The sequence below is a fragment of the Protomyctophum bolini genome (genome assembly GCF_963924005.1).
Source record: "Protomyctophum bolini genome assembly, chromosome: 2".
Lineage (NCBI taxonomy): Eukaryota > Metazoa > Chordata > Actinopteri > Myctophiformes > Myctophidae > Protomyctophum > Protomyctophum bolini.
The window spans coordinates 36,985,526-36,999,789 of NC_137863.1; the positions used below are offsets into that span (position 1 = coordinate 36,985,526).

The 14,264-nt window shown below is 40.1% G+C and overlaps 1 protein-coding gene across 2 annotated transcripts; it reads left to right on the forward strand.

Annotated features, from left to right (window-relative positions):
* Window positions 1-1,479: 1,479 nt before the first annotated feature.
* Window positions 1,480-14,237, forward strand: cUnh3orf18 (chromosome Un C3orf18 homolog). 2 transcript variants are annotated; one of them, XM_080780834.1, is made up of 5 exons: window positions 1,480-1,819; window positions 3,384-3,819; window positions 4,199-4,224; window positions 4,658-4,775; window positions 9,536-14,237. In XM_080780834.1, exons 2-5 carry the CDS (start codon window positions 3,550-3,552, stop codon window positions 9,614-9,616), a joined length of 495 nt encoding a protein of 164 aa, XP_080636960.1. In that variant the 5' UTR covers window positions 1,480-1,819; window positions 3,384-3,549; the 3' UTR covers window positions 9,617-14,237. The 2 variants fall into 2 exon arrangements, with proteins under 2 accessions (XP_080636960.1, XP_080636961.1); XM_080780835.1 differs by having other exon boundaries at window positions 3,390-3,819.
* The last annotated feature ends 27 nt before the right edge of the window (window positions 14,238-14,264 follow it).

Below are 14,264 nucleotides of genomic sequence, written 5' to 3' on the forward strand. Positions count from 1 at the left end.
GTATTGTTGTATTGTTCTTTCTGCTTTGGCAATGTAAACGTATGTTTTCTCATGCCAATAAAGCCCTTTGAATTGAATTGAAATTGTGTGTGTGTGTGTGTGTGTGTACCCAGCGAAAAACACCAAATAATGCATGCAGGGCAGAATTAGGACGATACCCACTCATAATCAAAATAAAAAAGAGAGCACTTAAGTTCTACAACCACCTAAAAGAAAGTGACCTAGATGCACTCCATAACAAGGCACTCACACACAGTGAAACTCTAGAGAGATGCCCCCTCAGCCAGCTGGCCCTGGAACTCCGGGCACAAACACAAACAGAGCCACGAGATAGAAAACCCATTGGACTAAACCAAATTATAAAACAGCAAAGGGAAAACTCATTGGAAAGAAGCAACACAAAAGCAGAGTAAACTAGAATGCTATCTGGCCCTAAACAGAGAATACACAGTGGCAGAATACCTGAGCACCGTGACCGACCCAAAACAAAGAAAAATCTTAACTAGGTACAGACTCAGTGAGCACAGTCTCGCGATCGAGAAAGGCCGTCATAGGCAGACCTGTATCCCGAGAGAAGACAGACTATGCACCCACTGCACACTAAACGAAGTGGAAACCGAGCTACACTTCCTAACCATCTGTCCATTGTACCAAGACATCAGAGACACATACTTCCCACAGATTACAACCACACACGGAGATTTTGAAAACATGACCAATGACAAAAAACTCCCATATCTGCTGGGCGAAGTACAACAATGTGCAAACACAGCAGCAAGATTTGTGAGTTGCTGTGATAGGAGAAGGATATCAAATGGAACACAACCACCCTAAAGACTAATCATTGTGTATATTCCTGCACTATACCTGCATCGAGTTATCTTGGTACACAGAACTTGATCTATTGAAGATTCTGACCTTCAAAGTACATAATTTTTGTTTTGATTGTATTGCTGTATTGTTGTTTTGTTCTTTCTGCTTTGGCAATGTAAACGTATGTTTTCTCATGCCAATAAAGCCCTTTGAATTGAATTGAATTGTGTGTGTGGGGGGGGGGGCGTTCACACGGGTGTGATTTTTTTATTGGATTGAATTCAGGACCGGTACGCGCTGGATGGGAGGCGGGAGCAGCCGACGGCTATCACAATCATAACGGGTTAGGGTTAAAGTCAGCTCAGCCAGCCCGGCCCACCCGGATGCAGTCATTCGCATGGTCCTCCTGGCAGCCAGCCAGGCAGCATCTGTTGAGCAGACCCATGAAAAATCCCATTTTCAATCCCCACTAAAACCCAAAACAGACAGCTGAGGGAGCCAACCGCACCGAACACCTTTAAACCACAGCTCCAATCGCAGTGAGTGGGGGACGGACGGTCACCGGACATGGGAGGGAGCTTAATTTTGTAGCACCGTCCGTGGGCTCGGGTTTGCAGGCAGCATCCTTTCTGTGTTATTATGTGTAACACAAGACCGTGCCGGACAGAGGAGGAGGAGAGCAGATCTTAGGAGGGGGGAGGCAACCGGAGAACAGACAGGGACTGAGGGACAGGGTATCTTTGTGCAGGCTGCTGGGTATAGGGTTGCGTGATGTGCGTTTGAGTGAAGGTTTCATCATGACTGAAAATGGCTGTGTTGTTGTATGTAGGCTATAAACAACCGATCTGTGTAGCGCCTGCATTGCTACCGCTGGAAGAAGCAGAGGAGGAGGAGGAACGAGGAGGGAGCGTTCTCTCTTCCCCAAAAATATTAGCCCATCTCTCATCGTAGTCTCCCTGCCTGTTAGCCTCCGATTCCTGTTTGAAGTTGACATTATGAATGAAAGGTACGTATTTACCCGCTAATCTGAGAGGACGCGCAACTAGGGAGGAGCAATGTCACGTTGATTTGACAGGATTATGTGCCCGATTTATATAGTTGCGCGTGGGTGTCGCGCAACCGATATAGCCGACCGCGACGCGCGGTGGCCAGCGGGTTTGTAGATCGGGATATTTTCGGTACTGTCACAGTAGTGACACCATTGTGCGACGAAGTATATATATCCGACTTCTCAGAGGGTGATGAATGATGATGTGTGATGCATGTTGACATGGATAACAAAACATGATGATGCATCAGTAATGCCGAGGAATGTGGCCACAAAACAAGATGAACCGTCTTGTATGATCTTTAATATTTTATGGATGGACTGAGTTTCTGTCTTTGTACTGTTGGTTGTTCCCTCATTGGACAATGGCAAGGATTAAAATATATCGCCCCAGAGTTTTGATTGGCTGTCGGGTTCAGCTGCACATGTTCCTCATTATAGTGCCAAAAAGCAGAATGCTCTGTGGAAAGCAGAATCATGAATGCATTGCAGTTTGTCTTTTGTTTTCTGTGACATAATTCAAAATGATAAGCTTTTAAAGCCACAAACAAAGGTGTCGTAATTGAGAACAATATAACAACTAGCTAACTCTTGATGTTGAGACAATACCAAATTGTGATACATTTACAATTATACAACATTGTCCACAATGATACCTATAATCTCATAACACAGCATCAATATAATATTGAAGTATTTCCCAACCCAGCATGTATGCATGCATAATAGTATGACATTTCATCAAAGGCATTGTGGAGTAATATGAAATATACTGCAAACTGAGTGTAAGGATCCATTCACATCACATTATTTTATTTGATCCAATCTGGATCAGTATAGTATACATTATATCTAATAATGACCTACAGACTAGAGGTTGGAGGTGGTCTTCCTAGTCTTCCATTGATGAAGCTCGACCCTCAGTCAGTGTAAGGGCACTGTTATATTACTGTTGACAAGCCGATTGACTCTTGCATGAGCAGTAGAAATGTAGTCTACTCAGCTCTACTGTATATCCGGAAACCCAGGTTCGAATCCCAGGGTATGATGTAAATGTTACTGTTTTATAGTGTGGAAATCTGCAAGTGGCATGATAACCCCCTGCTGATAACATAGGGCTGGGCAATTCACTGAAAATATAGCAACACCGATATTTAGAGACCATTACCAAATTGTTAAATTGTTAGCTTACGAAAGATGAGAAAGATGATCGAGGACAAGACGTTGTTTTCTTTCCCAAAAAATGTAATTGTTATATCAACGAATCAACACGAAATTGACTAAGATTAACCGCTTATTATATTGCATTATACTTGAAAATAGCTGATCTACAAGCTCACAATGCATTGCATCACAATTCATTTTTGAGCTTGTAGGTCTGCAATTTTCACTATAGCCTAGTGTATGCATTTTATTTTTTTCAATAAACATAATCGAGGCGAACATTTTAAATAATCACAATATTGATTTGAAGTCATATTGCCCAGCCTTTTGATAATGTAAAACCGTCTGTTTCTCTAAGCACCAGGTTTTCCACCAGAAGATCTATATGGCCAAAGCATCTCCAATGACTCTAGGCCAGAGGGGAGAAAACCTGTGTCTGCCATGCGCCACATTACTGGAGAGTGAGGGACAGACAAACTGCCACCTAGGAGAGTGAAAGCAAAGCCGTCCAACTGCAACCCAACATGTCTGTGACCGCCGTAGACACAACCGCTGGCTTCCTCGCCACAACTGCCGCCACTTCCGCAGTCCCTTTCCTTTCCACGACCACCGACGCCAGAGCCAATGTCACCTCCAGGGCGACGACGTTAATGACCGTTACCATAACCACAAACGAGACCAGCTCCTTCAATGCCACCAAGCTTCCAGCAGTGGTAGACGAGGGCTCGGGGATGGGGATCTCTGTGCTCGTTCCCTTTGGCATCATCACCGTGATTGGACTGGCGGTGGCCATTGTAAGACATCATTATGTCCTGTATTTGGTTTCTATGTGTCTGCTTTTGATATATTCCCTCTGGTCATTATTTTATGGCCGTTGAAGATATGTTTTCTGTTCAGATAATATGATTTTGTTTGATATTTATATTTAATAACGCAATTTAATAAAATATTTGTTAATCACATTCACCCTGGCATCCCTATTTTGGGCATGGGCGACATTTCTACATTCTTGTCCTACATAAAAATAATAAAACAATCAGTTATTACGTAAAGTATTAATGTGTGTGTGTATGTAGGCTATATGTATGTACCAGTATGTCATTACAGTATGTGAGAACTATTGATAACAAAAAAATCTTCCATTTTTGTCCCCTTGTCTTGTCTGTTTCTCAGATGCTGTATATTCGGAAACGGAAGCGGTAGGTTTAATATGTTTTTAATTTCAGACATGAGGGCGTTTTTAAAATCTGCCTTCTAAATCCTAACCTAAGTTTTCAGCTTCTTTATAAAAATAAAATCATTTCATTTCATGTTATTTTAGATGTTGCTATTTTTTTATTCAAAGAAATCCTGTTGCTATAATAGGCTATAGCTACAGGATTTATTTGAATAAAAAATAGCAACATCTAAAATGACACAGCTTTCCTGGTTTTAAAGGTATAACAATGTGTATGCTTAATTGGTTAACGCATCTCACCATGGACTAAAGCTTGATTGATGATTTCACATGGCAAAAATAGCTGATTCACAGTGAGTTTGTAGATCGTCTATTTTTTGCACGAGACCCCGCTGTACGACCTGGTATAAATTAAGCGCAATATACTGCTGTTGACCTCTGACCTCTCGTTGCAGGCTGGAGAAGCTGAGGCACCAGCTCATGCCCATGTACAACTTTGACCCCGCGGAGGAACAGGATGACCTGCTGGAACAGGAACTGTTGGATCACAGCCTGGCCGGCCCCAACGCCAAGGTGCGTTGTTCCAACACAACAAACCATTCTGTAGCACTCTTAATAGTACACCTGAACTATGAATACAAAGAATGAAGAAGTTGTGGCGGCGCGACTCAGTTGCAGCGGCCCGTGCACTTAGCACATCGTAATTTCATTTTTCTGCTGTTCACAGTTGTAAAAGTGACAAATAAAGCTCTAATCTAATGAGCTCATTTTAGTTTATTTCAAACATAAATTAAAAACAAAATAAGTAGTTGGACCCGTTGGCCGCCTCGTTATCCGTTCGTATCACCGGCAGCGCTCACTGTCTTTGACTTTATTAAGTTTCATAAAAGTAGTGTTGGATGGTTTGGCTTCCATGCCGTTCAGACTATGTTTTTGCTTACTAGCAATAGCATCCCATGGCTGAGACAGAGTCATGCCGTTCAGACTATGTTGTTGCTTGCTAGGTGCTAGCATCCCATGGCTGAGAGGTCGGCTAGAGGCAAAAAGTGTCTGGTTGCCTAGAGACGAGGCAGCCAATACGGCAGCCAATGAGAAAGATAGCTTGCTAGTATGGCCACTACGGCAGCCAATGAGAAAGATAGCTTGCTAGTATGTGAAAGGCAAAGCGATCGAACACAGACCAGCTCAGCTGTGCTTACACAGCAGCTGGTAAAAACTAAAAAAAAATCACACACGTGTGAACTGAGTGGTGCAATTCCCCCCCCCCCCCCCCTCTCTCTCTCTCTCTCTCTCTCTCATTACACAGCACTACCCCTCCCTCTGTTTCTGCCGCCCCCTACTGGTATAAATCAGTAACATACTCAGGCTCATGTGCACAGGTACACACACAGGTAGGTACATGGACATTGCTGATTGTAGGAGTGGTTGCACCACTCAAAAAAAATAACAATAAGCATAACAACACAGCAATGTTTGAAAAAGAGTAAACTTGTAAACTCCTACCCCCACTCTCACCAATGCAAACTCTATTAACTCATAATCATCACAATTTTATACACAACCAAAACATTTCGACTCCATGTTCAAAGAAAATACAACTATTAATGGTGTTGTTAGTAATAAAAGAAAGAAATAAAACCAAACCGTTGATTAATTTAACCCATTAAAACCGAGAAGGCATCCATGTCATATAAGATGACAGCATTGGCTATTCAAAAATAGCAGATATACAAGCGCATTTGTGAACGTTTTAGAAAAATCTTTAACGTGTGAGAACTACTGATTTAAAAGGCATTTGTAGAATTGGCCTTCGGGTCTTAACCCATTCAGGACGGGAACCCCTTTTGGTCACCCCAAAAAACACGATCCACAAGCGTGTGACACCACGACGGAACGCACACTTCAACTCGTCGTGAGCCTGCAGATCTTCCAAAAGAAACATTGTGTACACTCAGCTGGCCTTGTGGTTAGAGTGTCCGCCCTTGACATTGGGAGGTCACCAGGGGGTGTACTTGTTCTTGTAATTGTTCTACACAAACAGGTCGCTAAGCTCCTGCCCTGTGGGCCACAAGGCTTGGGAGCATTCTGTAGCTCGATATTAGTACAGCCAACCGTTCAAAATAAAGAAAACATGATGAAATGACACTATAGAACAAATGCACAATGTCATTTATCCATTTTCAGTCTTCTGATTGGTCCCTTTGGTCCACAAAGCAGCGGTTGTTTATGCTGACTTTGCTAAACATAATACTGCACCTGAGAATCGAGATATAACTTTTTACTATGGCCAAGTTTCAAATTTGAATTGAATACTTTAACCCATTAAGACCTGAGGCCGATTCTACAAATGCCATCTAAATCAGTAGTTCTCACACTTTCAAGATTTTTCAAAACTGTTCAAAAATAGCAGATGTACAAGGGTGGCACGAAGTGACACGCTGTGAGCTAGTATATCTGCTATTTTTGAAGAGCCAATGGGTTAAACATCAATACGAGGCAACTGAAAAACATGGATGGAGAGATTATTTTTGTCCAACCTAGCAATAAAAGTAAAAATTAAAAATTGATTACGTTTCACAACTGAACAGTTGACTCTACGTGCTCGTAACACCAAAAAAACAGTTATCAGGCGGTAAAAGCAAGTCTATTTTTGATTTGATTTATTTATTAGATCCCCGTTAGCTTGTTGTACATCAAGACACCAGGCACTCTTCCTGGGGTCTCAAGTCTATGAAAGTGTGTTTTAAGAATTGATTTAACAGATTTTTGAAAAATCGATTAGAACCCGGAAGTGAAAACATAGTGAAACTGTACGTACCATACAACAATTTTTATTTATGTTTACTTACGTGGCCAGTTTGAGGTTAGGGTTAGAGGTTTCTGGTTTAAGAACTTCAGTTGTGCCGCCCATCCATCGCACGAGACTCAGAGTTCTTTTTTACTGCTGTTTATTAACACCATGCTGAAAACACTGTGCTGTAAAACACAGTAGAACTGACATACAAAACAAGACAACAAACAAAACAATTAACTTGGGACATTCATAGTTCCACAATAATACATGACTTTCACAATAAGATTCACAAACAAATTATACAATACTGACCACTTTGCCTGCTTGCACATGAATGGGGGGGGGGGGGGGGGTCGACTTGGATCCTTCAGTCTTTCTTGAAAACCCTCTTTGTTTTCTCTTCTTTTCTCAATTTTACTTTACTTCATTTATTGTACTTAACTTAACTTTCTTCTGCTTTACATATTACAGTTCACTTTACTTCATTCACTTCACTTCTTAGTTTACTTTACTTCTTCTGGTCTACTTTGCTTTCTTCCTTCTGCACAGAGCTCTCTCTCTCTCTCAGTGATCTGCACAGTGCACTCTCCTTCAGTGTAATGAGACTTCTGCCCTCTCTCACTCACAAACAGGTGTAACCAACAAGCTTAATTATCAGAACACAGACGCAACCACAACGCATCCTGAGGACTTCTTCTTTTCAAACATTCTACAAACCCTCAACACATAGAACACACTTAGAGCGCCCCCAAAAGGACACATACTGAAACATGAAAACCTTGACATGGCTGCAGTAACATCAGTGTTTTCTACCATAGGCCTACTATTGTATGTACAAGCTTTTTTTTGTTGAAGAAGAGTCTGGGCAATTAAGATTTAGTTTTACAGTTACTAGAAGTAGAAGCCCTAAAAGTTTCTCAATCTTATATTTAGATTTAGTCTGGCTTAATCTAGTCACATTGTGACATTGAATTGATCAATATTGCACAGCTCTATTGTCCATAGTTTTATTTTATTTTATCATGTAATAGTGTAAACGTGAAGGGTTGTTTTCCGGTCGTAATTTCCCATTTTCTTTCATGTTTCTTTTAAAGTTTTGACAATGGCATAATGGTAAAAAGACAACCCTGGTAAAGTATGACTGTGTGCGTGAACCTGTTCTTTCACATCACTGATCCTAAAGTTGTTTTGATCCATGTTCTGTGAACCTGTTCTTTCACATCACTGATCCTAAAGCTTCCTTTATCTTTGGTATCACGGCGGTGTCCTGAGCCACACCGACATGCGACCAAAATACACTTTACTACAACAATGATAGTTGAATTCAGTGGTTCTCAAACATTTTAATTTCAAGGACCCCCATAACTCTGTAACTCAGAGTTACAGACCAGCAAGGGTCCTTTTTGAACACCTTCAAAGAACCCTGAAGGTCCTTGGACCCTATTTTGAGAACCGTTGGTTTTTCTTGCAGTGTACAGTATACAGTAGTATGTCTTCAAACCATTCACTGCCAGGATACTTGTGTGCGTGTCAATGTGTGTGACAAGGTGAGCTGAAATCGCATTTTCGAGTTATTGTTGGAGTGTATGATATTCTGTATGGTGACATATTTCATAGAGAAACAGGAGCTGTTAGCCATGTGTTTGGCTAACAGTGAGTCTTAGCCAAACACATGATGGGGCACAGGGTTGAACCACATCCTCCAGACAGCAGCTATAAGCATCCTGTGCATGGGGATATTTTATTGTTTTGTAAAATGATAATTGATCATGCTTCCGCCATGTTTGTTTACATTCAACATGCAACATTGCCATCTGGTGTCTGTATAGAATAATGAAACATGGCCCTGTGTGGAAGATTGATTGGCATTTTCTGGCATGTTGCCAATTGTTTGTCAAAAATAGCTAAAAACGCTAAAACGTTTAAAAGTTCCCAATATGACTGACTGTGACTGAAAAACATATGCTTTTCATTTCAGCTCATCTTTAAGTCCACATTATATACGGTACTACATCTTTAGTATCTTTTCCTTTTTACGTCTTGGTCCTATTGTCAAGTACTTCTCCTTCAAATGATTCCGTTCTACTTCTATAAATGTATCTATATTCTATTTTATTTATATTCTATCTCTCAGTAATCACATTCTTAAATGATTCATGGAAACAGAACAGAACAGAATGACCTCCCTCAAATAATACGGTAATAATAATAGACACTGGGAGAAATCTTTCCCCTTTCTGCTTCGTCTAAGGTCCCAACTTTAACCAAACAGTGGTGGCGAAGGCAATTATGAATCAACTGAATCTACCGTGACTATTGTATTTGTCCCTTTTTCCACCTCAATGTTTCTGCAACTGAAGTACTAACAAAAAAAATACAAAAATGGAGAAAATGGATAAATGGCAGATCGATTAGATCGGCTGTTTTCACTATTCGTCGTACAACAAAGTATATAGGGCTTAAGTCTGTAATGCCTGTCACTTACAGTTTTAATGTTTTGTGCCCCAACCCCTCCACCCCTGGCCCCTTTCATCCACAGACCCTCACAACCTCCCAAGGGACGACACAGCGGCCCAGTCGACTGGTCTTCACAGATGTAGCGAACGCTCTCAACGCTTAACGGCCCTCCCAGACATGAGACTGGGCTTCATGGGGACGGTTGAATGGACGGTTACCCTCCCCATCGTGGAGGTGTGTGTAGCTCAGGAAGTAAAAAAACTAAAGAGGGAAAACTGGATGATATGTTTTAGTGGGGGTCTTTGTGGGCTTTCTTTTACCCGATTTGGAATTGTAAAAGTCTCCCACTAGTTTCATGGTTTCACAATCACGTCTGTTTAGAAATAATGTCTTTGCTGAATAATAATTCAATATTTCGAGGTGACGTCATGTTTGATCGAGCACTGTTAATCTTTTGGCACACAAAGGCACTGTAATAGAGCACGACCGATTTAGCGGCCAGCATTTTACTTTTGTGGCGACCAGCAGTTATGCAATCGAGGTGTCCCGATTTGTTAAACATTTTGGTCTTCTTGGTGTTCAAATGTTTAAAAAAAGATTCTAAAATAGCAGATCTACAAGCTCACACCATTTTTGAATAGGGCTTTAAGTGTTTACTTTAAATTAAATAAATTCTAGTTTAAAACCGGGAAAACCTCTGTGTCATTTTATATTTTAGTGTTGGCTCACAGCGCGTCACTTCGTGCCACACTGCAAGCTTGGACATTCGCTGTTTTTGAACATTTTGGAAAAGGCATTTGTAGAATAAATAGAAACTTGAATCAAATCTAAGTTCTACTAAATATTAGTACAAAATATCGTTCAAATCTGGTAGTTGATGGTAGGACTTTCCAAAATTGGTATCGGCATTCGACTAAAGATGGCTTCGGTCGAGCTCTACACTGTAATGCCCTGTTTTTGTGGAATTACCTTGGTGTCATTGCTGTTGAAATGTCTTGAGTCAGCTTGTCAGTCAGCTTCCTCTGCACTCTGTTGTGCTTCCATGTAGAGATGGGACGATAATAATTAAGAACATTTAACACGGTTATTGTGGCCAAAATAATTGCGATGAACAATGTTATATCATGACAATCCAAATATGATTAATGCTCTTAAAATGCCACTTTTTTTAACCACTTGCACCCCAGACAGCATCCCTATACGTTTGCCAAAAACCGTAGGTCTACAAGCTCGGCTAGTGAAAAAAGAGCATAACAAGTTTACAGTATAGTGAGTTTAAGTGGTACCGGATTTATGCAGCTCAGCAAAAGCCAAATGATTCCACGATAAATTAAAATTGTTTTTCTAATCATGATATAATAATTATCGTCCCAGCCATGCTACTTCCATGTGTTTGACACGAACATAGCATAAACTATAAACTGTTTTGCATTGTTTCTTGATGTTAAGCCTCTGGGTACCGTTGAGCTTTAACTGACCTTGTTTTACGAGTTCCATCTTGGAGAGAACCCTCACCCTTCTAATCATCCTTTCTTTCGTCTCTGTCAAGGAAGTAAACAGTGCTTGTTTCAGTGACACATTGGTTTGGGTACCTGTTCCCAGACCCACATTAAACCTACCGGTATTTAAACCTTTTTTTTTATTTGTGTTATAACTTTTTCCATAGGCAACCTTGAAAAAAAGAGATTATGTGAAATCTTTATTAAAAGGAAATTAGATACAAGTTGCAGTTACACAAGTCACACAGTAAATTGTAAAAAAAAAAAAAAGAAAGAAACTACACCAACACGTTGGTTTGCGAGGTGTATTTTGCCATCTTTTATAACCTGAATCCTATCATTCTGTTGTGAGAATGTGAAAATCTGACACTCTTAACACTCAACGCTGACTCTCAAAGGGGCTTTTATATCTCTGCTGGTCTACGTAAAACCACACATTCCAATGCATATTACGTAGACCAGTGTTTCCCAAACCTCTCAGCACCAGTCAGACCACAAAGAGACATTTGGTGTCTTCCTGGGACCCAAACGTACAAAAATACATCTACAAGCCCATGTGCCTCGATTCGACGTGTTTTTGAGCTTGTAGATTGCCTAAGGGGCCTATTAATGTTTCTTTAATGCTTTTGAAAAATAAATGTTAGACTTTATTTTTTATTTATTTATTATGATTTGTGTGTGTGTGGGGGGGGGGGGGGGGGGGGCTGCTGGAATATCAAAAAGGGATTTTTACTCGAGGCCCATAAAAATGAATCCACGATTGAAAGATCACGCTTGTAGCGTGAGTCAGACGTCCCAATAATCTGACATTATTTACCCTACCCCTAACCATAACCACATGCTGAAGCCACGGCTGAGTCTTAACCGGCCACGTATGTGGGACATCAGACTAACCCCCATAGCTAGCAACACTCTACAGTACGTCAGACTAACCCCCCGTAGGCCATATCAACACTCTACAGTACGTCAGACTAACCCCCCGTAGGCCATATCAACACTCTACAGTACGTCAGACTAACCCCCCGTAGGCCATAGCTATCAACACTCTACAATAAGTCAGACTAACCCCCATAGGCCATAGCTATCAACACTCTAGTCTACAGTACGTCAGACTAACCCCCCGTAGCCCATAGCTATCAACACTCTACAGTATGTCAGACTAACCCCCCGTAGCCCATAGCTATCAACACTCTACAGTAGCTTGGTTATCTTCATATTCCGCAACCATTGCTGCTGGTGGAAAACCATGCATGTCCATTTTTTTAATTATTAATAAAATGGGAAAATAACCAATCTACAAGATTGTAGATCTCCGGTTTTGTACTACTTTGTGTGACACTTGCATGACAAACTAGTGCATTAATTTAAAAAAAGAAACGACAAAAACAAACAATTTGAAATAATGGACCTACAAGGTTTTCTCACTAACAGCGATGGTCCTAACTACAGGTGAAGTTGCCCTTGATGTTTCAGAGGATGAGGAAAGGATCAGCTGTTATCGTGCACTGGAAAATAACAGATCTGGAAGCTCACATGTCGTGGATGCAATTTAGACTAGAGTGGATGTGAGTTTAGATCTGCTAATGTCAGCACAACGTGATCATAATTATGACAAAGTATAATTGCGGCAGTACAGAATTACAAAACGACATTTAGAAGGAGCAACAGTGACAATTATAATTTCTCAAGTTATACACGCTATACTACTGAGATGTCGACTTAAACAACAACAATGAAAATGGATCAAGTAGACTACATCAAAATGTTACATCACTGTCAGTAATAAGGTCACTGAACAACATTTCCACCATATTAAGACAGTGAATATCCAAGCAAAGAATGGTGTAAAATTAAACTAGAAAGCTTGACTCACCTTTAGTCAAATTGAAAAGGAAGGCACCTTTGTTTTTGGCTCAATTCCATTGAGTATGCTCTCATCAATGTGGTGAGGTGAGATGAGTGTACTACGGACAGTGGTGGAAAGTAACTAAGTACATTAATTACATTTACTCAAGTACTGTACTTGAGTACAATCTTGAGGTGCATTTACTTTACTGAGAGAATTTCCAATTTTCAATACTTCTACTCTCCACTACATCTCAGAGGCAAATATTGTACATTTTACTCCACTTTAATTGAAAACTTTAGTTACTAGTTACTTTGTAGATTTGAATTATTACAAAACATACATTAACCACTTCAGCCCTATTTAAACTTTGGCTATTTGAAAATAGCTTGTAGATTAGCTCCTTTCAAAAGATTTGTATACGTTATACTCATATGTAAAATGGGGCATTCTGCATAATGAGTACTTACTTTTGGTATGCAAGCAAGTATATTTTGAGGACGATACTTTTGTACTTTAGAAGTACATTTTGAATTCCGGACTTTTACTTGTAACAGTGTTTCTACATTACGGTATTGATACTTTTACTTAAGTAAAGGAATTCAGTACTTTTTCCACCACTGACTACAAAATTCTTATATCGTCGTTGTTGGGTGGGAAACTTTGTATAATCCAAAACACGTTACTTTTCAGGAAATTGAAAAATAATTAACCTGTGTTCCAATGGATCCAATGTAGTTATTATTTAATAATAAAATAATGAACCTGTGTTCCAATGGATCCAATGTAGTTATTATTTAGTCACAAGCTCTTGTTAATACTAATCATTGGTTCAATGTTTATATATAAAAGAAAATAAAAAAAAACACTTTTACGGCTACTTCCAAAATGTTTCAGAACTAAGACTATCTATATGAAATACAGGTGAATATATACGAATCTATATTAAAATAGTATTGTAGGGCATTCATTTAAAAAAAATACATACAAAGTTTAAAAAAAACACGGATACAAGGTTTCTGCCCGACATCGACGATATTTCAAGATTATACAGGGGGCTGGAGATTTCCCGAGCCATCTGGATGTTCTCGTGTGATCCTTTTACCCAAAAAGGACCCTAGACGAGTCGAGGTTAAAAAAGGACAAAGTACAGTATAGCTAAAACCAAGCAAGCATTCCTCCTCATAGTGGCTGAGGAGGACCCGAGCCTGTTCGGTTCCAGAGGTAGTCCAGTGGACAATGAGCTTACAGAAAAACAATAGACTCAGGGCTTTGTTCAGACTGCAGACAAATCCGATATCTGATCTTTTAGGACTTAAAACTGACCACATCACTATTAGCAAGTGATCAGAGTCAGACCTTAAGGCTGGGGCGTTATGACTTCGGAAAAAAAAACGTCCACCTCGATTACGATCGATCAATGATTTGTTTTGAAAGAAATTGTGATCTGCAAGATTGCACTCTAA

What these genes read in the sequence shown, in the direction of transcription:
- cUnh3orf18 (XM_080780834.1), top strand. Translation starts at nt 3,550, where the DNA reads ATGTCTGTGACCGCCGTAGACACAACCGCTGGCTTCCTCGCCACAACT. An exon ending in TTGGACTGGCGGTGGCCATT is followed by an intron (nt 3,820 to 4,198) that starts GTAAGACATCAT and finishes TCTGTTTCTCAG; the next exon opens with ATGCTGTATATTCGGAAACG. An exon ending in TATATTCGGAAACGGAAGCG is followed by an intron (nt 4,225 to 4,657) that starts GTAGGTTTAATA and finishes CTCTCGTTGCAG; the next exon opens with GCTGGAGAAGCTGAGGCACC.